The 22,852-nt window shown below is 46.8% G+C and overlaps 1 protein-coding gene across 3 annotated transcripts in view; it reads right to left on the bottom strand.

The window, feature by feature from the left end:
• The window catches only part of ARHGEF7 (Rho guanine nucleotide exchange factor 7), a 116,334-nt gene extending 95,663 nt beyond the window's left edge, over window positions 1-20,671 (bottom strand). For 2 of the 3 annotated variants that reach the window (XM_084201171.1, XM_084201172.1), the window contains exons 1-2: window positions 20,386-20,671; window positions 5,462-5,548 (exon numbers count right to left, since the gene is read on the bottom strand). In XM_084201171.1, the coding sequence (XP_084057297.1) occupies window positions 5,462-5,548; window positions 20,386-20,550 (252 nt within the window). In that variant the 5' untranslated portion in view covers window positions 20,551-20,671. Of the gene's footprint in view, window positions 1-5,461; window positions 5,549-5,639; window positions 5,685-20,385 lie in introns of those variants that run through there. The other variant, XM_084201173.1, reaches the window with a different exon arrangement.
• Between the last annotated feature and the right edge of the window lie 2,181 nt (window positions 20,672-22,852).

Here is a 22,852-nt window from a genome sequence, read left to right as displayed (position 1 = left end):
ACTCTTCAAGAGGAATACAAAGGATTGATAAACACATGAAACACACTCTCAGTCATAGGCCTGCTACTCTGTGCATCATAAAAATTCTTCATATCACAAGAAGCCATTCTTATGGAAATAATGTAAATAAGTCAAGCAACAGCATCTCTCTGTCCTAAAAACACATATTTACATATGAGGAAAAGGATAGAAATTACAGGTGTGAGAGAGAGATAAGTAGTCACATGTCAGAGATCTGTACGTACAGGACAAGTTTCAGTGACACACAGCACTTTGCTGTGAGCAATATCCAGAATATATTCAGAATAGTTTTGTGAACAAGTAGAAATCAGGGTGGGAGTTGGGAGGAAAAAATACAGTAGACATAACTTAATTAAAAGATACTGGTATATTTTTCCAAGGGGAAAAGTTATAAGATCTCAGCCTCGAAATAAAACTTCATAATGTGCAGACCATAAGCAAAGAATGGCAACTTTAAAACCTTGAAATTCTGGAAATGTTTATGACATTTAAGAATCATGAAGGCATTTGGCAGCACACCTTTTGGGTTAGAAAGACATTGTGTTGGACTAAACCCAGGAGAAAATCTAAGGAATACTGTTCTTGACAAAATAAAGATCATAGTCTGAACAAGGGCTGAAAGGATAGGTAGATGATTTAATCTCTGTATCATCATCTTAAGACTGGTGTGAAGGTCTTCAGTGCTAGAAACCTATTTATTCCTAATTCACTGACAAGTGCATGTCAGCCAAGTCCATCCACACTAGCAGCATAGCTCTACACCTTATACAAATAGTCTTGGAGAGTTAACTGGCAGAATACCTTTCCAAGGCCACACTAGCAGTAGGATTGTAGCCACAATGATCTGAAGAAGTAGGCAAGGCTCAGGGGAAAGAAGCATCCCCTAACAGATGAACTGCTGTGTTAGGGGTGGCTGTGAGGGAAGAAGACAGACAGGTACCCTTGCTCCCAAAAGACTCCCTGCTCTAACACAGTGGCACTGGCACCCCTCACAAACTTTTCCCCAAGGCTGGAGCTCCATCATAGACATTCACAGGCATTTGTATATCTTGATTAAATCTTGAGTGCTATGAATTTTATTTCACAAATTTGCATGCAGTGTTCTAAACCTTAAGGGCAAATCCCTCTTGTTCAAGAGATTTTATAATATACGAGCACAGGACTGTAGGACTGCCAGGTTTGCTTCATTTCTTCTTTGGTTAGTTTATTACAGAAATAAATTCCTGGGCTTGGCATTGCTGCTTCTGTAATAAAATGACCATCCTTGAATCCTAGAGGCAAGCAGGTCTCTCAGCAGGTAGAGAAAGGATTCTCAGAGCCTTTTCCCATTAAGCATTTTCCCATTGCTATCTTACCCATCAGTATAAAAGTCAGAAATACAAAATATTTTTTAGCTCAAGAAACCTGTTAACATTCAGATAAGCAAGCATTAATCTTTTATTTGATGAAAGCCAGCCAAAAAACCCTGCAAGATGCTTCTTACAGAATTTGATCACACAGACCATGACATTGTTCACAGGATATGTCAAACATTCTGCCCTTTAAACAGCAGATAACTAACATTTACCTACTTTTGTTTATTATTCTACACACAACTGCTCCCCAACAAACTTCACTGCTGTTGAACTATACAGTGATTTCTCCAGGGCAAGCTGTCAAACAGCTCTGGTCATAGAATAAGAAAAGACAGCATTATATTCAGGAAGCTCAAGCTCCTTTGAAAGAGAATGAAACTAGAGTAACATGACACAGGTACAAGATAATCATAATGGCTGCTAGGGCTCAGGTAGAAATAAACCATCACTTTTTCATTTTTCTCTCCTTTGCAGGACTTCTGTGAAAGATATACCTGCAGTGAGTTCCTTCTTAACTATACATATCCACCCACATTCTTCCAGAACTGAGTCCCTCAGGTACAACAAGCTTCTAGGACCCTGTTTTGAAAAGCAGGTCATGCTCCTCAAAAGGGACTAGAGTTAAATGTCTTCCTACCCAAAAAGAAAACAGGGTAGGAAAACAGTCTTTAAAGCAAAAATGGCAAGAACAGTACCTAGCAAATATCCTATTTGCCTGAGGAGAAGGTGCACAGTAAGATGTGAACTGACATCACAGGTAGCTATTCTACAGTCCCCTCCATCTATACAGACATTCAGCAGCAGCACTGAAGGCTCAAAGTAGAATAAACTACTCAACACTACAATTATTCTCAGGATGCACTAATGGCTTTCAGAAGGGAAAAAATATGGAAATTCAGTCCCTGGTGAAGGTCTTAGGAACATTTTTTCATTAATAGGTTTCAGTTCCTTGCATTCGCATACAAGAAAACTGTGTTAAAAATAATTTTTAAACCCAATACTTGCAGCATATTCTTCTGTTTTTTTCTGGAATTATGCTTTGCTGTACAAAGATTGCTGCAAGCTCCAAATTAAGTATTCTCTTTCCTATGGAACACTTAAATATCAAAAAATACTGGGGGGTGTGGGAAGGGAGCCATTGGTTTCCTCTGAAGAACAGCAATCCTCCTCATTAGAATTTGAAATACTCTTTCTGAATGTTTTATTTTCTTTCTAACAACCCAACCTTACTGGGAAGCAAGAGGAAGAAAACAAGAACAACTTTTAGACACCAGCACTTCTCCAAACCAACAGATTTTCTCATCTCTGCCCCTTATTTTACATGTAGGAAAGCAACCAAAGTCATCATGTCCGCTAAAAAAGGTACCCACAGATGAAAGCATCTCTAAGAAGCCACCTACTGCCATGCAGCTTTCCATTAACCACAGCAGTTTATCAAATTCTCAATCATGCTGTAACAAAGTCTCCTAAACTGGACACCTACAGAGCTCCAGCAAGGCAAGGAGCTCTGACATGGCTTTGTCAAAACACACCACCACTGCTTCCAAGATGAGTTCAGATCTGGGAGCAAAAAGTGCTTCTGCAATGCTGATCTTAGGCTAACCAAACCACTACCATGCTTTCACCAGGCTCACAAAATAACACACAGAGAAATCATCTGATCCAACTAGATATAATTCACATTCAACATAAGGCTCAAGCACAACCCTTAAAAGCCACAGAAATCTCCACCTTATGGAATACTTATTAGGAAAAGCACCACATTAGTGCACAGAATAATGCCACATCTCCCCACACCACCCCAGAGCTTCCTCTGATACCCGTATTGTCCAAATGTTTCTATTATTTAAGATACCAGATACACATGTAACCCTTTGTCAAATATTTGTACTCACCACTAACTCCTTTTGTTAGCTCATCTGCCCTCTCTGACAATATCCCCTCAAGCAGTTCCAGAGATGCTCCTCACACTCTTCATCAACGCAATCTCTACACCCTGACTGAGGCTCAGGAAGCATTACACAGACCCTGCACAGGGGAGCTGTGGCATCTCCCCAGTTCCCACGGTGAGGAAGGCTCAGATTCTCCAGGGCTGACTCACACCTTGTTAACAGAGGGAGGGGAAAGAGCCCAGGAGTAGCGGATGGCCAAGAGGCCCCTGCCAGCTACTCCAGGTTGCCATCGCTCTCATCTTTGGCCACAGTTAGGGGGTTGGAAAAATTAATGAGAAAACAACAGGGAGCAGACAATGTACAAACCATAAATACACACACAAGAGCTCCATAAGCCCAAGCATTTGTGCCCCTTCTTGCCAGATTCTGAACTCTCTGGTAGCTTGGGAGTAACTCCTGTTCCAACATGCTGAGCTGGAAGCCACTGCTGCCAGTTACCTCCACGTAAGAAAGGTGTTTCCGGAGCTCTTGCTGAGAAGCCCCTGAGGCCAGGTTAACAATTTGACTATTCCCAAAGATACTCAGGCTCTCAGAACAAGAGCAAAATTATCTTTTCTTTCAATCATTTTTCTTCATTTTCTCGTCACCCCAAGGAAAGGAGCTGACAAAAGCTTTTTGCAACTAGAAAAGAGTCCAAGCTGCAACACTGTAACTACCTGCAGCCTGTCACAGTTGCAATAGCTTCAAACTTTGTGAGGGACCTGACCAAGGAAATTAGCAAAGGGGAGCAGATGTTATTAATGCCATTTTCCCCCTCTTTAACATTTACTACACTCAATTTATTTCTGCATTGAGATCAGAAGTACCTCCTCCCCCAGTCCTCCCCAGTTCATGAATGTCTACCACCTGAAGTTTGGCTCTGCTCGCACACATGAATGTTCAAAACGTGAAAAGCTCAGTGTGGCCCTAGAAAAGACAAATGGGAGTGACAGCTGCTCCAAAGCAAAAAGAATGTTTGACATAATGCACGGTTAACCCCAGGACCTGGTTTCTGAGTATTTCAGAACTGAATTTGGTTTTACTCCCAACAAATCCTAAGGGATTTTCTACATATTTGGCGGGGAGAAGGGAAGAAAGGTAAAAATGTAAGGACTTACTCACAAGGAGTGCTAAAAGTGGTCTTAATTTCTATCTTTATCCATGAGGGAACTTAAGATAAAGGGCAAGTCCTGCAAGTATCATTTATTTCACTAATGATACTTCACTGTTTAGAGGCCTCAAGAAAGCAATTGGTCTTTTTTAATGACATTCAGTTACCTGGCAAAATCACAGGCAAGACCAGAGGTACCATAAGACCTTGCAAATTAATTAAGGCAACACTACATTAAAGTCCAGAAGCATCAGAAACCAATTTTTCCACCCAAAAAAATGTCTCCAAGAACTGAAATGACAATACCTCTCACTTTCCAACGCAGAGAAGCTGAAACCTGTTTTTAATCTCATCAGTTCCTTCCCACACGCCAACATCAAGTAAACTCGACAGCAGTATGTACTTGCTATAGCTAAATATACCAGCAATATTCGAGAACCTAATTTGCAACCCTGCGAACACACGTTCGGAAAAGATGGCAGTTTGCAGGGCTTTTATGTAACGCAAATTTAAATAGAAGAAACAGCACCTGCCATTTTCTTCAATTAGCATTTCACTCGGTTGTAGGCAACTTAATTTCTCTAAGCCGACCGCTGCGCTTCCACAGCGATTCCACGAATAAAGCGGACACAATTTATCCGTACCGAGAATTCACTCGGACGGAACTGCAGCGGTTTTAGCCGCCCCGGGGCCAGGCAAACCCCGTCCCCGGCACTCGTGTCTGCAGTGACAGAGGGACGGGGCGCGCCCTGCCCGCCCGAGGAGCGGCGCGGCCCTTCCTTCCCCGCTCTCCGGGCGCTCCCTCCCGCCGCCCGAGCCCCCGAGCGCGGCTCCGCCGGGGCGCGGCCGCCACCGCGCAGCATCGGGCAGCGCCCCGGCAGCCCCGGGCTGGCGGCGGCAGCGGCTTCCCCGCAGCCCCCCGGGCCCGCAGCCAGGGGAGGGGCGGCCGCCACCATCTTGTCAGCCGCGTCCCCGGGCACAAAGGGAGGGCGAGAAACCCCCCGCCCCCGGGACCGAGCCGGGCGCCCCCAGCCCCGACTCACCTCCAGGCGCAGGGAAGCACCGCAGCCCCGCAGGAACTCGCGGATGTTGCTCAGGCACTCGCCCTCCGTCCGCGGCTCCGGGTACACCTGCAAGAGAAGAGGCGGGCGGCTCAGCGCGGGGAGGAGATGGGACCGCGCCGCACCGGAGCGCCGTCCCCCAGCACGCCGCTCCCCTCACCTCCCGCTCCCTCCGCAGGCAGCGGCGCCGATCGCTCCCACTGGAAGCTTTGAACCGGGAAGTAAACACGGAGCACAGGAAATGGCGTGCGAGGGCGGGGGGCGGCGGGCAGGAGCGCGGGCAGGGGTGCCCCGGCCAGGCGCGGTCGCGGGCGGCTCTGCCCCGGCGGGGCGGGCGGAGGGAGGGAGGCAGGCAGGGAGGGAAGGAGGGAGGGAGGGAGGCGCGGCCCCGCTCGGCCCTCCCCAGCCCCGCCCCGGCTGCGGGCGGAAGCGGCCCCGGGCCTCGCCGCACCGTGCTCCTGAATTTTTCAATTTGCTGCTGCACAGACCCCAGTGCCGTGACGGGTTTGGCTGCAGGGCGAGCGGCCCAGCCCCTCCTCGGGACAAGCAGTGACTGCGCTGGGGGTGGCCGGTGTCGCCAGTGGGGCTCGTCGGTGCCCTCGTTCTGGCTCCGGTCCACCGGTATCGGTTTTCTAACGAGGAAATATATCAGAAATGCTCCGAAGACCTCCGCGGAAAATACCAGCGCCCGGAGTTAATAATCTGCCAATTCCAGGGTCTGATGTTAACGACCTTTATCTGCAGTTTATTAAACAGCCCCTTCCCACCCCAGAAGAAAAACAACTTCACGTAGAGGAAAACCTTGACTGAATCTAAGACAGTTTTTGGCAACGCAGCCGTCTGCTCTCTGCAGCCGCACTCACGGTGCCTGCAGCTCAGCCTCTGTATACCCCAAAAGCAAAGGGTAGCCCTTCCACGGGAAAGCAGCCTGCCCCAAGAGCTTCAGGGACATGGCCTAACTTACCACAGCTTAACTAAATTCTGTCGGCACATAAGCATCGTTTCACAATACATTCATTGATTTCTGTGAAGTAGTTTAGCAAACAAATCATTGCCCAAACTGGACACCTCATTCTGTCAGAAGTGGAAAGCCTAGCACAGAAGTGCACTGGCAAGCCACTGGAAACCGAGGTGTTGCAACACACAGTGTCATGGCCTTTGATCATGCATTACACTCACAGAAGGTTTTGTTACATGCATGTGTGTCAAGGTTACATAAACTCACAGCATAATCCACCTGCATAGCACTGGGAAATTCACATAAGGTTGACTCCAAACATTCTGTCAAGCTGAAACCAAGGTAGTGCCTTCCCACAAAGATACCTCTGACCCAGAGAAGTACTTTTTGATACAGAATTATTACCACAGAGGTAATTTTTGATACCACAAAAATTAACAAATGTGACAGCATGACAGGGTGAACCTGGCACAAATAAATTTAAAACATAAGTCGCTATCATTTTCTAAACAAAATTCAGATGAGTCCTAAATGAAAGCCACTAGTCTGTAATACAAGGAATTTGGTAACGATATGAGTTGCAGAATCTTCCTTTCCTCAAGGAAAGAACACATACACACACTGCTCCAAACTCCTCAAATTGTTTGGTACTATGATAAATCACTGTGGCTTAAGAATAGCCCTTTACTACACTAAAACATAAAGGGAATCCTAAAGAAGCCCTACAGAAGGACGTACAGCCCAAAAGATAAATTCAGTAAGTTTGAAGGACACAAGAGGTGAAGGAACCCTCCTGAAAGTACCATGACCTTCATGTCTCTTCCTTGAAACACTTTTTGATTACTCTACTGATTTATTTTTTAATTGTAGTAAGAAATCTAATGCTATCATGCCAACATCCCTTGTTAGAATAAGATGCTGGGAATTTTTTCCATGTTGATGCTTCTAGTATGCTCTCTCCTGTATGTTCTTAATATACACACAACAATGTTATCATTACAATTTATAACTGTTTTATCTTAAACTATTTGCATAATAACTGGGGTTTATGGCCTTTTACACTTGCTACTTCATGGTCTCTTTTTTGTATCCACCATTTTCTTTTTCAGCTACTTTGTTCATCAAGGCCTCTTTTCATTCTGAGAAACGTTAACATTACCTCTTCAAACACAAATAACATCTCCCAAGAAACCACAGTAAATTCAGGTTTCTCTTAAAAGAAGCAAATGTCTTGGCTCGTAATCCACATTAACACAAAATGTCCCAAAGTCTCCAACACATTAAACTCAGTAATTCTAAGAAACCCACACGTGTACTATCACCTCATAAGAGGCCGCACATAATTCATAAAATACCGAGCAATAACTGGAAAAAAGAGGCAAAAAAAAAAAAAAGGTAAGGGAGAAGAAAGGGAAGAGGGTAAGGAGAGACATGATTAGAGAAAGGCAAAAACTTTCAATTGAAGATTAAAGAAACAACAAGCAAAGAAAACTCAAACCCAGCAAATTGTTTCCTATCAGGTCTGGAAGCTTAAAATACATGCCAAATGCACCACTGAGACCTTAGCCCCACCAGCACTCTAATGCATGTTTTCAGTTAAAAATCATCTTCCTCAAAACAATAAAATAAGTTACAGTAAATCTTTAGAAATATGATTTCTTCCTTCAAAATAAGGGAAAACACTTTGGAATGATAAAAGAAGCAGGGTACATTTTCTCAGCTCTGTGGCTGCAAGCATTTTTATACTACAGAAGACAGAAGCATATGGGTAAAGAATTTAAAAATATCTTAGCATTTGCATCCTGCTAGAAATGTAAAGCATTAATGATCCCATAAAATGAAGCAAACCCATTATTTACCTGGAAAATCTTAATGTGATTCTGGCAACCTTCTCTGACAGACAGCTAAGAAACACAGTAAGGGACCTGAAAAACAAAACCAGCCCTGCGACAGAATGTTGAAGTGCAGTTATGTGGGCCAGGCCCATGATAAAATCACACATATGGTACACGATATCCTTTTTAGTTACAGGAAGCTCAGGAGCACGACCTCTCCCACAGATCACATTTATAGCCTCACAGACTGTTCAAAATGTACCAGAACATCATGCAAGCAGACCACAGGTAAGTCCTAGTCCGCCTGAAGGACGGCTAATCTGTACAGACACAAAGGATAAATAAAAGTAGGGTCATATTCCCAAATTGCTTAGCTTCATAAAAAGTAGGTTGCATGTACATAAAGCCAGTGAAATAAAAAGGTTATGTATTTTCCTCTCCAGTATTTGCTTCATCCTTTTCCTATCATATAGACCAACACCATTAGTTCATTAATGGGGGTTGTCTACTTCTTATATGTATACACAGCTCTTAGTACAAAGAGGCCTCAGTGTCCAACTGGAACCTCTGTGTGCTCTAGTAATACAAATAAAAAAGGTTAATAGTAATTAGAAAAGACGGGGATTCCAGAGGGGCATGACAGATTCTTAATTAGGGACCAGGGTGCCACAGTGGAATCCAAAGAGATGAGAGGAAGGTAATATGCAGAGCAGCCACTGTTTAAACCACTTCTTTGTGGTTCAGGGACAGGTTCTGATTAAGATTTAATCTCTTGGGGAGCAGTGCTAGAAACCACAGGTAGTTCAATGAGGACACTTATGTGATGCACTGTAGCTATCAAGGAGCAGAGTACATTTCCCACCATCCAGAAAAGGTGGGGAACAATGTGCAATGCAAATAGATGGTACCTAGCTAAATGTTACATCCCTTTAGATCAGTTTAAATCTATGGTTTTAATCAACATAACAAGTGAATAAGAAAGGGCAATGCAGAGAGGCTACATCAGGAAAAGGTTTGACAGGGGTGGTCTTAGAAAAAATGAAAAAGGCTAAAAAAAAGTTCATTTGGATAGGGAAATTATATGAAGAAAATAAGCAAGGAATGTGTATAATAATGAATAAATTAATTTTTTTTTAAACCCAAGCAAACCCACAGTTCTTTGATTGCAATCTCAAGTAAACATGACACTTTAATAAAAAGTAGGAGACATCTTCAGCTATATGTATGGGAAATCAGCTATTTACTTACATTCACTGCTGAACAAGTTGACAAACTGGGTCACAGAACAAGAAATGTATAAGGCCTTTATATGGAAACTGGAATCTACTAGGTAGAGTGAGTACCAACACAGTTCCTACATGCAAGCTACATCACTCATTTATCTAGCACAACATATAAAAATTACAACATGGTTTACTATGTAAGAAGCCTATCTCAGTAGCTAGAAAGCAGAAACTAATAGAAAATGTAACCTAGCTGCAAACTAGCAGCCAAGTTCAGCAGACACTTAAAAACATCCTGTTCAGGTGTATGGCTGCTTGAGCCTGAAGTTCAAAGACTGAGCCCTTAAATAGGGGGAAATCCTTTTCATCCTGCCTGGACCCTTTAATATCAGATTGCCCTCACAGCACAAAACAGTTGTCCCTCCACGTTTCAGAGCACCTTGTATACACAGAGCATTACTGCAATCTAATCAGTAAAAATATCATAATTGCACAATGCAGCAAAGCTAACAAAAGGGTCCTATTGATCACATTCAGCCCCACAGCAGCTGTGTTTCCCTTGCTTCCAACCCCTTTGACTGGTCAAGGGCAACTATCTTCCAATGGGGCAAACACCTCCTGCACAAGCACTACAGGCTGGGATTTGTTGCCAGGGCTTGTGTTCAGGGACAAAAATGAGATTAAAAAGCATCATGAGGAGGAAGCCTGGCCATTCTCACACCAGCCTGCAAGGTGAAGCTGCAGGCGATTAACTGTCCAACACCTCCTCCGGTTCCTTCCCTGCCCAGCTGCTGCCTCCTGCCTCCACCTGCACCCACGCCCAGCAGGGCCCATCCCTTTGGGCATTTGGGTTTCCTGCTCTGTCCGAGACCACTGACCCTCACAAATTGAGGCACAATTTGTGAGGCACAAATCTGTGAGGCACAAATCCCCTGGGGATTGTGGGGATGGACAAGAAAGAGTGGCTACACAGTTACACAGGAAGACATCCTCTGCCTCTCGAGGAAGCATCCACTGCTAGGGACCAATGGCAGGTGCAGCACTTCCTCCACAGTCAGTGAGCAGTTGGGCTGGCAGGACTGCAGATGGAAGTCCCGTGCTCCTCCCAGGACAGCAGGAGGCACAGCTGCACTTCTAAGGATCGCATCTTCCACATCTCCAAGTAAGGAGCACTCTGCAGTTGAGCAAATCACTTAAAGAACTGCACATCTTACTGATGGCACATTAGCAGGATGCTATAACTAAACTAAAAACACAGATCAGAATTCTCAATGGAGAGCAGCTCTGTTTTAAAATCAGGTGTCTTGACAGAGCACTAGACCTTAGCATGATACAATTTCTGCAGTACTGTAGCTCTTTAACACAGACTTTTCCCACCCTGTAAAGCCTGCAACCCACAAACTTTTCAATAATAACCTACACAGCAGTCAGCATGGGCTGCACACCTGTGTTTTGGCTTGAAAGAACCCATGGTCTGAAAGCACAGCAGCAGGCAGTCAGACACACAGACACATAGTAAGAGCTAGATCCAGCAAAAGACTGAAGCTCCTACAGGTCATGGACTAAATTTTTTTATGCGCTGAAATTTTACATTTCCACAACTCACCTAGACTGTGCATACAATACAAAGAGGAAGGAAGGTGCCTTATGATATGCCCTAAAATTCTTATTTGCTGAAAAGAATACCCAGACACCAAGGTAATCATGCACAGCAGAACGTAAAAGCAGGAATCTACTTAGTGTCCCAAACTCCAATCATCTCCTAGACTTACAAGAGTTCTTTGAGTGTCATTTGGAAGAATTCTCTGAAAAGTGGTCAGTGTCCATTTTTTATTAACAATAGAGCAAAAAGGTTCCCAAACCTCTTGCCCTCTTGGACACCACTACTGGTGACAGCCACAGAAGGAGCTCTTAGATCCCATTACCTCACTCCAAAGCCATCGGCATGACTAACCCCACATCTGACACTCCTCTGCTTTACATCCTACATCCCCACACCAGTCCCTGCATTCCACCTTTTCATCTCTCCCACCTCAGACCACACACCACCACCTTCCAAACCAGCAAATGCAATCCCACATTTAGCCACACAAACATCACCCACCACCTCTTCTTTACTGTCCAACAGGCCATGCCAACTCATCAGCCACCACTCTGTGCTCCCTCCATCTCCACTTTGCTATGCTATCTGAAACCAGGAGCACTTTTAATTCTGAAGGCTCCTCCAGCTCTTCTGATTTTTTCCTCTGCACGCGTTCAGTAATGCTCCTCTGCCTGACTAGCCATCATTAACAGTGACCTACATTCAAACACACAAATGTTCTGCTTTAGCTGCTTCAGTTCTTTAGTGTAATAGCCCCCAAAATGTAAGTTCAGCTAGGTTGCAAATGAAATGTGTAGTTTGGTTAAAATGGAAGCCAGGTCCTGTGGCAGCCTTTATAAATGGGACCTTATGCAAAAATTAGAGCTGCTTTTTTCCATTAATCTGACCCCAAAAATTACTCTGTAAAACTGATTCAGCTGTTTGAGTTCATCTTTTCAGATATGTACCTAAATTAAACAATATTCAGGAAAACAGTACTTTTTTTTTTTTTTTGCAGTAGAAGTACAGTACTTTTGCCACTTCCCTTGGACCCTGATTAAATTCCCATCAATGTACATAGACTCAAGTTGCATCAGGGAAGGTTCAGGTTGGACACTAGGAGGCTTTTCTTCACAGAAAGGGTAATTAAACATTGGAATGGGCTGCCCAGGGAGGTGGTGGAGTCACCTTCCCTAGAGGGCTTTAAGGAAAGACTGGATGGGGTACTTAGTGCCAAGGTCTACTTAACAAGGTGGTGTTCACTCAGACTCAATGATCTCAGATGTCTTTTCCAACATAATTGATTCTGTGATTTTGTGGAAGTCTATAAATTGACTTCCTGAAGCAGGTTTGAACCCAGCCCTAAGATACACCATAGTCTAATGGCACCAGGGCAATCTGTATGGTACTTTTGTTGTCTCAAGTTTCCATCTAATTTTTATATTTCAGACAGAAAACATAGGTTGGCACAGCATTAAGAAAATGAGAATGCCATGCACATAAAACTTACGAGTTGTCTTTGCCAGTGCTATTAGGAGCCTTGAAGGCCCCCCCAGTGTGACCTGAACTAGGCAGGAGTCCTACCAGAACACAGCACAGGAGTGTGCCTGAAGGATGTGATACATGCACATCAGAGAGCCTGGCTGCAGCTGCAGCAGTAATCTGCTTTCCCTTCCTTCCTAAAAGCTAAGAACTAATATTCCTAATTCCTGCGGTTTTGCTTATTTTCTTGCTATTTCAAAGAAAAAGAGGAAATCAGCTAGCATGCAACTGACCCCAATCCCAAGCAGCACCATCAGCCTCAGGCTGCAGAGCTCCAGGGGTGCCAGCGTTAAGTGTCCACAGGAAGATGCGTATTTCCCTGAAGTCAGCACATGAAAAAAGCCTGATGAAGTGCAGCTCCAGGTGTGGGCTTGGCAGGAACAGAACCAAAGAGATTCCCCTGTGAAGGAAGGCTGATGGGGAAGGGTTTTGCACCCCTTGTCACGTAAAGCCTGCAGTGTTTCCTGTGGAGCATCGCTGTTTTGATGCCGCGCAAGCTCAGGCTTCAGGAGTCCAATCACTCAGGGTTTGTTTACACTGGGAGAGCTCTGCTGCTAGATATGCTGGCATCGCTCCTCAGTGTGGATGTAACATATGCCAGAGAGGGAATTCCTCTGCCAGTCTCACAGTACCACTTCCCCCAGTGACATTAACAAAGCCAACAAAACCACTTCTCTGACAGCACAGCTGCACCAGTGGGGGGTATATGATTTTTACTGCTTTCCCCCTCCCCCCACCCCATGAAAATATTCCATAGGACTACCAAAGCCCTACAGAAGGGATGGATTCTCTTCTGGGCAAGCTGCCAACATCATCCAATAGCACTCACTGCAGAGCAGGAAAATGGAGACCCGAATTAAACGCACTTAGACCCAAGCAGTGTTTCATTGGCAAAGAAGGGCCAGGGGCCTCTGCCCACGGGGTGTCAGTGACCCCTGATGAGGAGATCCACGAGGGAAACTTCTTGCAGACGAAGCTGGCCAGCCCTGCTCAACTCCCTACCACAATTACAGTGCTGAGGCACTGAAACAGGTTGCCCAGATAAGTCATGGGTGCCTCATCCCTGGAAGTGCTCAAGGCCAGGCTGGATGGGGTTTTGAGCAACCTGATTCAGTGGAAGGTGTCCCATGGTGTCCCATTGCACGACTGTTGGAACGAGATGGTCCCTTCCAACTCAAACCATCCTATGGTTCTGTGACTCTGGTGGTGGGTAATGGCAGCAACCACATCATACTGAGAGATGTGGAGAGAAAATGGCTTTGCTCTAGGCAGCAAAGTGAGGGAGAGAGCAGAATGTCACACTGGCTGAGGATCAGGGAGTAAAGCTCAGCCAGCCAAAGTGCAAGACACAGCTTCCATGCTGCCAGCTCACAGTATTTTTGCAAGCCCTGTCATGCTTGAAATGTTTTAAAGTTACAGTTCTTCAAATCACAGCCACTGAATAACAATTAATTTAAATTTTTATTTAAGGAAGATGTATATTGAATTCCCCTCGGTGATTCATAGGCAGATTTTAATAATATATACGCATACTATATATAATATATATTACATATATGTGTGTGTATGTATAAATACACTTATATACATACCTAGTCTGCAAACTTCAATTTTAAAGCCAGACTTCCACTTTTCTAAGGCTGGAATTACAATCTTAAACATTTTCAGCTCAACAATGTGGTGCCATCAGCCACTAGCATGCAGTGTAACCAGAGGGGAGCGTGCTGGTGGCATCCCCACAGTGCTTCCTCTTCTGCACACACACACAGAGCATTTGGAGGACAGTCTGGGTAGCAGTAGGGTACCTGAGGGCTAACTTTTTGTTGCCCAAATTATGTACAGGCACAGAAAGAATGCATATAAAAGCTGTGGAAAAGACATTAATGAGAGTAAGACTAGCAGAACTACATTATTTTTCCATGTTTTCTCACAAAAAACAGTTTAATCACCAACAGTTTCCTTAATTGCCCCCTCTTCTCAGGATCTAGCACACCTTTATTTAACTCAGCCCAGATATTTATGCACTGACAGGATCTGGTTTTCAAGGAACAAAGCAGTGCACATAAATACAAGTCCTCTGCTTCCTCAATGAGCACAGGCAGACCATATTTCTTTGGATAATATCCCAGTTGTCAGAATTCCAGAGCCAGTACATAGACAGGAAAAGCAAGGGCATTCTCCTTCAAAGCATTCCTGCATCCCTGCTGTCACAAGGCAGTAGGAGTAGCATGGTCCATGACAAGTCAGGACCAAAAAATCCTACAAAGCTCACAGTATCACTGATGAGAACAGCATGTATTCAGGGAAAAGGCACTCTAATGACTTTGTTTGGGATAACTTTTCCCCAGGCTCTCAGCTCGTCCTTGCAGTGCTTCCACCCTGGAGTAACAGCACTCATACACACACCAGTGTTCCCTGAGCACGCAGCCATGGCAGGCACACCTGTCCAGCACGGATTATTCTTGCCAGAAGCACAATAATCTCCCTGGGAGGACTGTTGCTGAAGGAAGAGAGCATATGCATATTGAAATGCAGGTTTTGCTTCCTGTCCTGTGATGACCTTCTGCTGCTGCTGCACAGCCACCACAATACCTTCCCAACAGATTTCAGTGAGAAGGCAGAACAGCCTTTGGGGTCAGCCAGGCAGACCCAAACAGCCTCACCAAGGCTTCAGAGTGAGAACATCCTGCCAGAAGAACTTCCAAAATGTTAGTTGCTCAGGGCCAAATAGCACCTGGAAATTTCCACCTTAGGAGTAATATCTGCGTTGCTGGTGGGATGTTCCCAAGCTCTGTCTGGGCTCCACATTCAGCTCCCAGCCAGTCTTACACCCTTTGCAAATATACTGGGCTACAAAAATCCTCACTTGTTATTAACTCTGGGTCCAAACACCTTTCCTTTCTTCTTCCTTCGCAACACGTGAAGTATCATGTTCAGGTCACACCTTGTCACAACAGGAGAGAAGTCTACTTAGCCCCGATATTTACGTGTGAAATGAGAGATAAGTGAGCATAAATCTCCCTTTGCCCCAGCCTAGGCGCACACGCTCATCGCGGGGACACGGCTGGTGACATGGCTGCCGCATGTGGCAGCCCAAACCCTCCGTGCTTGCGCTCACACACAACAATTCATTTGCGAATCACAAAGGGTTAATTTATTCCTAAATTACAATTCAGAATGCCTCATTTAGCCACAGACCTCTCTCATTAAAAAGAGAATCATACAGATGTATGAGGTATTTGTACAAAGATCTGAATCTTTGTTGCCATCAGTTCTGGCACTACCCCAATTAATAACCAAATTAATGTCAACGCCAGTACCCAATCCTCCACAGGGAACAGGAATGACGTTTCCTTTCGGCCGTGCACCCAGCCTCATCCACAGGAGAGAGAGCTGCCTCTGTTTTCCTGGGGCCAGCCCCGTGCCGCCCGTCTCCCACCTCAGCGCCGCGGGAGCAGCCCGAGGAAGCGGCTGTGTTTTGGATCAGCCTCCCCCGCGCAGCCGAGCAGCTCCTGCCCCGTTCAATCCTACGCTCGGTGCACCGCCTGGGGATGCTCCGTTCGACGGAGGGAGGCCGGGGGGCGAGCCCCAGCCGCATCCCCGCACGCTCCCCGTGCCCCGGCTTCAGAGCGCCGAGGCAGCTGCTGCCGTGCCCTCCAGGAGCCCCGACGGAGGGGGGGCACCGCGGGGTGTCAAATGGCTGCTGCATCGCATTCCCCCATGCCTCTTCTGCATTTTCCCCAAAAAAGAACAAAGCTGTCCTCAAAAAGATGCTCTCTGTCGAACAGCTGACCAAAAATAAAAGTACAAACAAAACTTAATGGAGCGCGAAGCCTCAAATGACAAGGAAAATTCCCGCTCCAATTCTGATCTCTGTTTACAACGTTGAAAGTGGGTCAAACTGGTCTGCGATGGAGGAATCTGTTTGGAAAATGATCTCTGAGAGGAAAAGCATCTAAGCGGCAGACAACTGCACTGCAATGCTTCCACGGGGATCCCTTCCCTGCCATCAAAGTAATTCAGTTTTACCACACAAGGCTGAAACCCTCTAACTTGAAATTATGGCTTTTTTATTCAAATTACTTAATTTCAGCAATTCCCTATCTTTTGGAGCAAATCAATTAACCATGTTTCAGCATATATCTCCATGATTTAAAAAACTAAGACATGTCTGGGTTTGGACAGGGTGGATGGGGGAAGCTGTTGTTGGTTTTGTTGATTTTGCATTTTTTTTTTTTTTTTTTTAATAATTACCCTCACTTTTGTTCATTTCCTGTGTTCAGGACAAGGTTATTGTGCAGTACCATCACACTGCCTAACCCAACTATTTTGTTTTACCCTGTCATGGTCTCTTTCAAAATGCAAAGGAATGATTATGACATAAAATGTGAGCCCCAAAATAAGGAACAGTCTGTAACAACATTACTTTTCAAGGTATTTTCATTCTGACTTAGAGAAATCTAGTCAATTTAATAGCTGTCCTTTCCTGTTCAAGATAGAATATGATTGTAATGTAAACAAATTCAGCCAAAACTTCCTGGCAAGAAGCTCAGTAGGTTGCTCTGTGCAATGCTGGTATACAAATACACAGTAATCTAAAGAAAGAATATATTTAACCAGCCTTGAAACCCACTAATTTGTTTTATCGACTTATGAAAATTCTGTTCTTTGACCTTCAAGTGCTTGATTCCTTTTATGGTCGCACAATCTTTATTTATTAAAAATCTCCTGCTAATTACTCTGAGGGTACCCAGAGGCTTTAAAAAGCACAAAATGCCAAAAAATACATTACTACATTCCTGCATATATTGAATCCTCTTTCTAATCTGTTTTTGAATGAAAGAAATACATTTATAACATTTTCTAGAAAACATCTTTAAAAGCACCCCAAGCTGATAAACCTTCCTTCATATTTATATTCTGTAATTTTTAAATTTTTCTCTTTGGTTTTAGTTACTATTTTGTATTTACAGAAAAATGAGCTCTGTAAGTCTTCAAAGTGTCTGCTAATGTCAGATATTTATAGAAAGTTATGATCTCAAATGATTTTAAGAACTGAATCAGTCTACATCTGTGGGACATCCTTGTATCTTTTAAACTTCAAAAGTGTCCAGTTTTAACTAGAGACTTTCAGGGCAAATAAGGAATAAAAAGGCTCATATTTTAAATGCACTCAGTATAAAAAAAGTAACAAAAGGTAGTAGCCAAAAAGACTTGGAAAAAATACCATGTCACAGTAAAGGATGTAAATTTTATATGTTTACTAACAAACAAAGAAAGAGAATAAAATAACATGAAAACATCTCAGACATAACATAGATGAGAACGTGAAAGAGGTATGGGTTATAAATTCTGAGTCTACAGAAAAAGAATATTTACAAAGTTAGATGGAAAAATGAGTTTGAGAGACATCTATGAATTAGAAAGTGCTTTGTGAACGGCCCGTGGAAATAAGAAGAGTTACCCTCACAAAACCAAAGATCCCTCTAAAAAAAAATGTTAAAAGGGCTATTTCTCCCCAGACTTACAACTAAGTTAGAGCCGGAGGAGACACCCAGGGTCGACGCGGGGCGAGCTCAGGGGGTGGGAGGCTGCGAGGTGCCAGCGTCCCTCCCGCCCTGCGGCCATCCCAGCCCGGGCAGCACCCATGGTGAACCCCGCACTGCTGCACCGCGAGCTCCACAATCAGTCCCACTGACAGCTCCTCGCACCCAGGCCGGTGTCCTTGCTGGCTGTGGGGAGCTGTGCGCCTCTGCCAACCCTCCTCTGCATATGGGTGCTGTGAAGGGAGGACCCTTGCCTGAACATGAGAGGTGTTTGCTCCTCTGAGATGAAAAGAGAGCCTTTCATTCAATAACCGAGCTGTCCCAAACTATACTGTAACAGAGAAGCACATTAAGTTGGGAAACACTCTTAACACTTATTTCTGTTATGCTTTTTTGTTTATTTTGTTTTTCGGGAGAGCCTCTTTCCCAGATTGAGTGCAGGACCCCATTTTACTAGGCTTGACATCTACACAAAGTGGAAAGACCTTTCCTGCCCTAAAGCTCAGAACCCAAAGCCCAAGAGGTGCTCAGGAAGCGTGCCTGGAGCAGCAGTGTGGGAAAGGCTGCCAAAACCCTCCTTGGGCTTGGTGCCACCAGGCAAAAGAGCCTGGGGACAAGGAGGCATGGGCAGAGCCCGTCAGAGCCAGTGGATAGTTAGGTGGAGGAGCCCCCACTTACCCCCAGCCACACGTCACACATGTCACCCCAGATGGCAGAACAGGACATTTACCTGACGGCAGAACAGGACATTTACCTGCTCTGGAGCCCCACTTCGCAGCCCAGTGCACTGGACAGCAGTTTGCACCTCACGTACCACCTCCACAAAGTTGCCGCCCCCTAGGAACAGCAATATCCTCTTCAGCTTTACTGCCTGGACAGCCACTTAGGGAGAAATGGTGGTGGGGAAAGCTGGCAGGGGCTTCAGCTGTCCCAGCTAGCCCCACTGGCCACCATGGTGGTCCCTGAGTTACCCACACTCACACACACTGTGCCCGCTCTCATCACTTCCATCGCCTGCCAATAGCACTGTGGGCTCCTTTCCATATCCCCACACCACCACCCAATCTACCTGTGAATTTGGGAGGCAGGAATGATCTACTGTATCTGCAGAATGGGACTCCAGTACAGAGCCAAGACCTCCAGCTACAGTACAACACAAAACAATAACAACCCCAGCGGGAGGCAAACTGAAGAACCAAAGGGGGACAGCCCAGTCCAGTGTCCTGCTGAACTCAAGGCACTGGTTACAACTTTGTGGGTCTGAGAACTACTTGAAATAGAGCCACAAAAGGTAACAAAAGCCCACTGTCAGCAGGCTCTCATGAGTGGAGTGCTCTGCCAACTGCAAAAGGTGAAAAATACGGTGTTATTTTCAAGCAAGGAGTCATCCCACCATCATAGCAGATGACCTTCATCAATCTTCTCTTCACTACCTTAGACTGGCATACTAGGAAAGTTTTTTGCCAATATTTGGATCTCTGTGTGCACTACGTTACTGAACATCAGGTGAGACAACTGTACTGTCCCAAGTTTTGAGGCGCAACCAAACCCCTCTCCCTCTGGCTGAGCTACGACAGGAATTACGTACGTACACAGAACACAGAAAAGTTCCCTGACAGAGTACATTTTCTTCAAACACAACGCAAACTAGAGCTGTAACGCGTTTTTTCAGCCCCCCCCCCCCCCCCCAAAAAAAAAAAGGATGAGTTTTTTTTTCCACAGGCTACCGAACAGTAAGGGACCCAAATAACGCTAAAACAGCCTTCAAGAAAACTAAGCATCAAACGCTAAAATGTCCTTCAGAGGCGGGAAGGGATGAGCTGAATCACCTCCCAAGCGAGGTGAGGCACCGGCTGTTCCAGCAGTTGCGTAGATAAGTTTGCAGCCGGCTCGTGGCACGCAAGGAAGGGTCCATAGTCACCCCCCAAAATTAATGCATCTCCCGTGCACAGCCAGGACTCCGCTTTGGCGAGCGGAGCGTTTGTACAGCACTTGCAGAACAGTGGCCCCTCGGGGGGAAGCCCCTCCAGCCCGGCTGCCGCTCCCCGCTCTCCCCCGGCCCCCCGAGGGGGACCGGCTCCGCTCCGCCCCCCGCGCCCCTCGCCGCCCTCCCTGGGCCCGGGGGTCCCCCCTCCGGCGCGGGGGGCGGCGCGGGCGGGGCCGGGGGCGGCGGGCCCGGCCGCACAAAGGGCGGCGGGGCGGGGGCCGCCGGGCACTTACTTTGTCTATGGTGCCCGGGAGCAGGCGGTCGAGCAGGCGGCACAGCACCACGCCGTCCTTCAGGGAGGACTGAAGGAAGCCCTCGGGGTCGGAGATGGTCTTTTTGGGCGACTCCAGCACGCCCAGGGCGATCAGCCACGTAACGGTCTGCTCCGCCGAATTCATGGCGATGGCGGCGGCGGGCGGGGGTCGCGGCGCCCCGCGCCTCGCGTGGGTTTTGTGTCTCCCCCGGCGGGGGCTTCAGGCGGAGGCCGGCGGCGCCGCCCCCATGTGAATGCAGATGACGACGCCCCGGCCCCGCCGCTACAGACACATGCAGCTGCAGTGCCGCCTCCTCCCCGCCGCCCCCCCGCCCCCCCGCCGCCGCCGCCGCCGCCGCCGCCGCCCCATGACATCACTGGCAGCGGCGGCGGGCGGGGGCCGCGCGCCCGCGGAGACCCGCGCACCGCTCCGCGCCCGCTGCGCGCGCCGAGGGGCGGCCGGCGCGCGCCCCCTGGCGGGCGGTCGGGGCCTCCGCGGGCGCGCAGCGGGGCGGGAGCGGGAGCGGAGCCGCCGGCCGCGGGGAAAAGTTGCGGGATACCCCGGCCCCTCGTTTCCTCCTCGGACGGCGCCGTCGCGCGGAGAACGAACCTCCACGAGCGCCAGGCTCGGGCAGACTGGTTTCGGGCCATCTACCTCCGGGAGCACCGGCAGCGGGTTCCGGCCCGACCGGCCGCACTAACGAGATCTCTGCCTTCGTCCGTCGTTCCCTTGCGCGCGGAAACCCGTTCGGGAACCTCGGCCCAGCGGCCGGGTCGCGGGCTCGCCCCGGTGCGCGCCATCCCCGCCGTGCGCCTGCCGGGATGCTCCATCCCCGGAGCGCCTCCCGCCAGCTTCCACCCCGATGGTCTGCGGCACCGCCTGGGAAGCCAGCTCGAATACTCAGAAGTACTGTGAAGGCTAACCTGAAACAGAGCCTTCCTGTGCCTTTTATTCTGACAAAAACCATTCCTCAAGGCTTTGCTCGGACAGGGCACCATGAGCAATCAGTATTTTTTTGTTAGGAGCTGGCTGGTATGGGCTCCCAGGATCCCTCTGTTGCCATCAGCCTCCCTGATGCAGCACACACGCCAGGAGAGGCGACACCACCACGGCCCCTGCTTTCCCTTCTCGCCCCATCTGAACCCCTCGAGGGGCAAAACGCCTTCAAGGCAGAGGTAGAGGGAATAATGCCAACCCAAAGTCATCTCTGCTGCTCTGCTTCCAGCCTGGTGCACTGCGTCCGCCACCATCGCAGTCCCTGAGCAGCAGCTCTGGTAGGCTCTTCCGACCCAGACTCTCCTCCCAAACCACCGGCCAGCCCAGAAAGGCAGAGGTGCTTTCCAATTTGATACAAGATTATCTAATTTCAACATTCAATCTCCTCCTAATCCATAATAGGTGCATATTTTCTGAAATTCTGACACTTCAGGTGGATACCTCTTCCAAAATTTGTTTTTCCTTTTGCTCCTTGCTTTTTGGTTGAGGTGAGAGCAGCAGACTGGCCTCTGCCAGTATTAATGCCCACCTGGACTCAAGCAGGATGAGATAAACAAGTACAATGCACACAGCAAGGGTCAGAAGGCATTTATAACCTCAGCATCCCCAGCGGGGGTTCCCCAGTATCTTCCCAAGCAAGGTGAGCAGCAAGTGGGGCCATCCCTGGCACTGGCCCATAGTAGAAAACAACGGGCACGAGTTTATGAAGCTTTTTATGTGAGAGATGTGATGGGTACATGAACAAGGTGAAAAGCACAGGGCTGATTACAGCAGAGAGCATGATGTGGGAAAACCCATCCAAAGGCAGTGGAAGTAACAACATATCACAACACAGAACAGTGATCTTAACAAAGCATAAAGGGTTTCTTTATAAGCAATATCTGGGTTGTCACTGACTGGCATCCATGACCTACCTCCTCACCATGCTTCTGCACTTAACTGAACACCCTTCCATATTTATTTTGAACAACACCTTCTGATTTGCCAGCTATGAAGAACACAACATGGCAATTATTTGCCATTGGAAAGCTGTATAGATGGATTGCCTGGAGACTTCTAAAAGAAGCTTGACCCAGGTTGGGAAACCATTTCCAGATCTCGAAAGGAAAAAAAATGAAATGCCCAAAAGATTTAGGAGCATACCACTCCCTTCTTGGCTTCCTTTCTTGTCAGACTTTCCCCTGCAAGGTGTTTACTGCAAAGCACCAGAACTCTCTGCACAGCTCCCTTGTTTTATTCTTTCCTCCTGCATGTTCCAGTACTGTCTGTTTATATTACAACCTTGTAGGACAGACAGATATTTTGCATCTGCACTATCTGTTGAGTGGAGCCCATGCCATGGTGGGAGTTTTGAAGTAACACAAACAATGAAATATACAATTATTGCAAGTCTGCACTTCTTCTTCTTCCTTGTTTCACAATTAAAGGTGTTGATTCTCTTATGTCCTGA

The sequence above is a fragment of the Fringilla coelebs genome (genome assembly GCF_963513975.1).
Source record: "Fringilla coelebs genome assembly, chromosome: 2".
NCBI lineage: Eukaryota > Metazoa > Chordata > Aves > Passeriformes > Fringillidae > Fringilla > Fringilla coelebs.
This window is presented reverse-complemented; position numbering and strand designations above follow the sequence as displayed.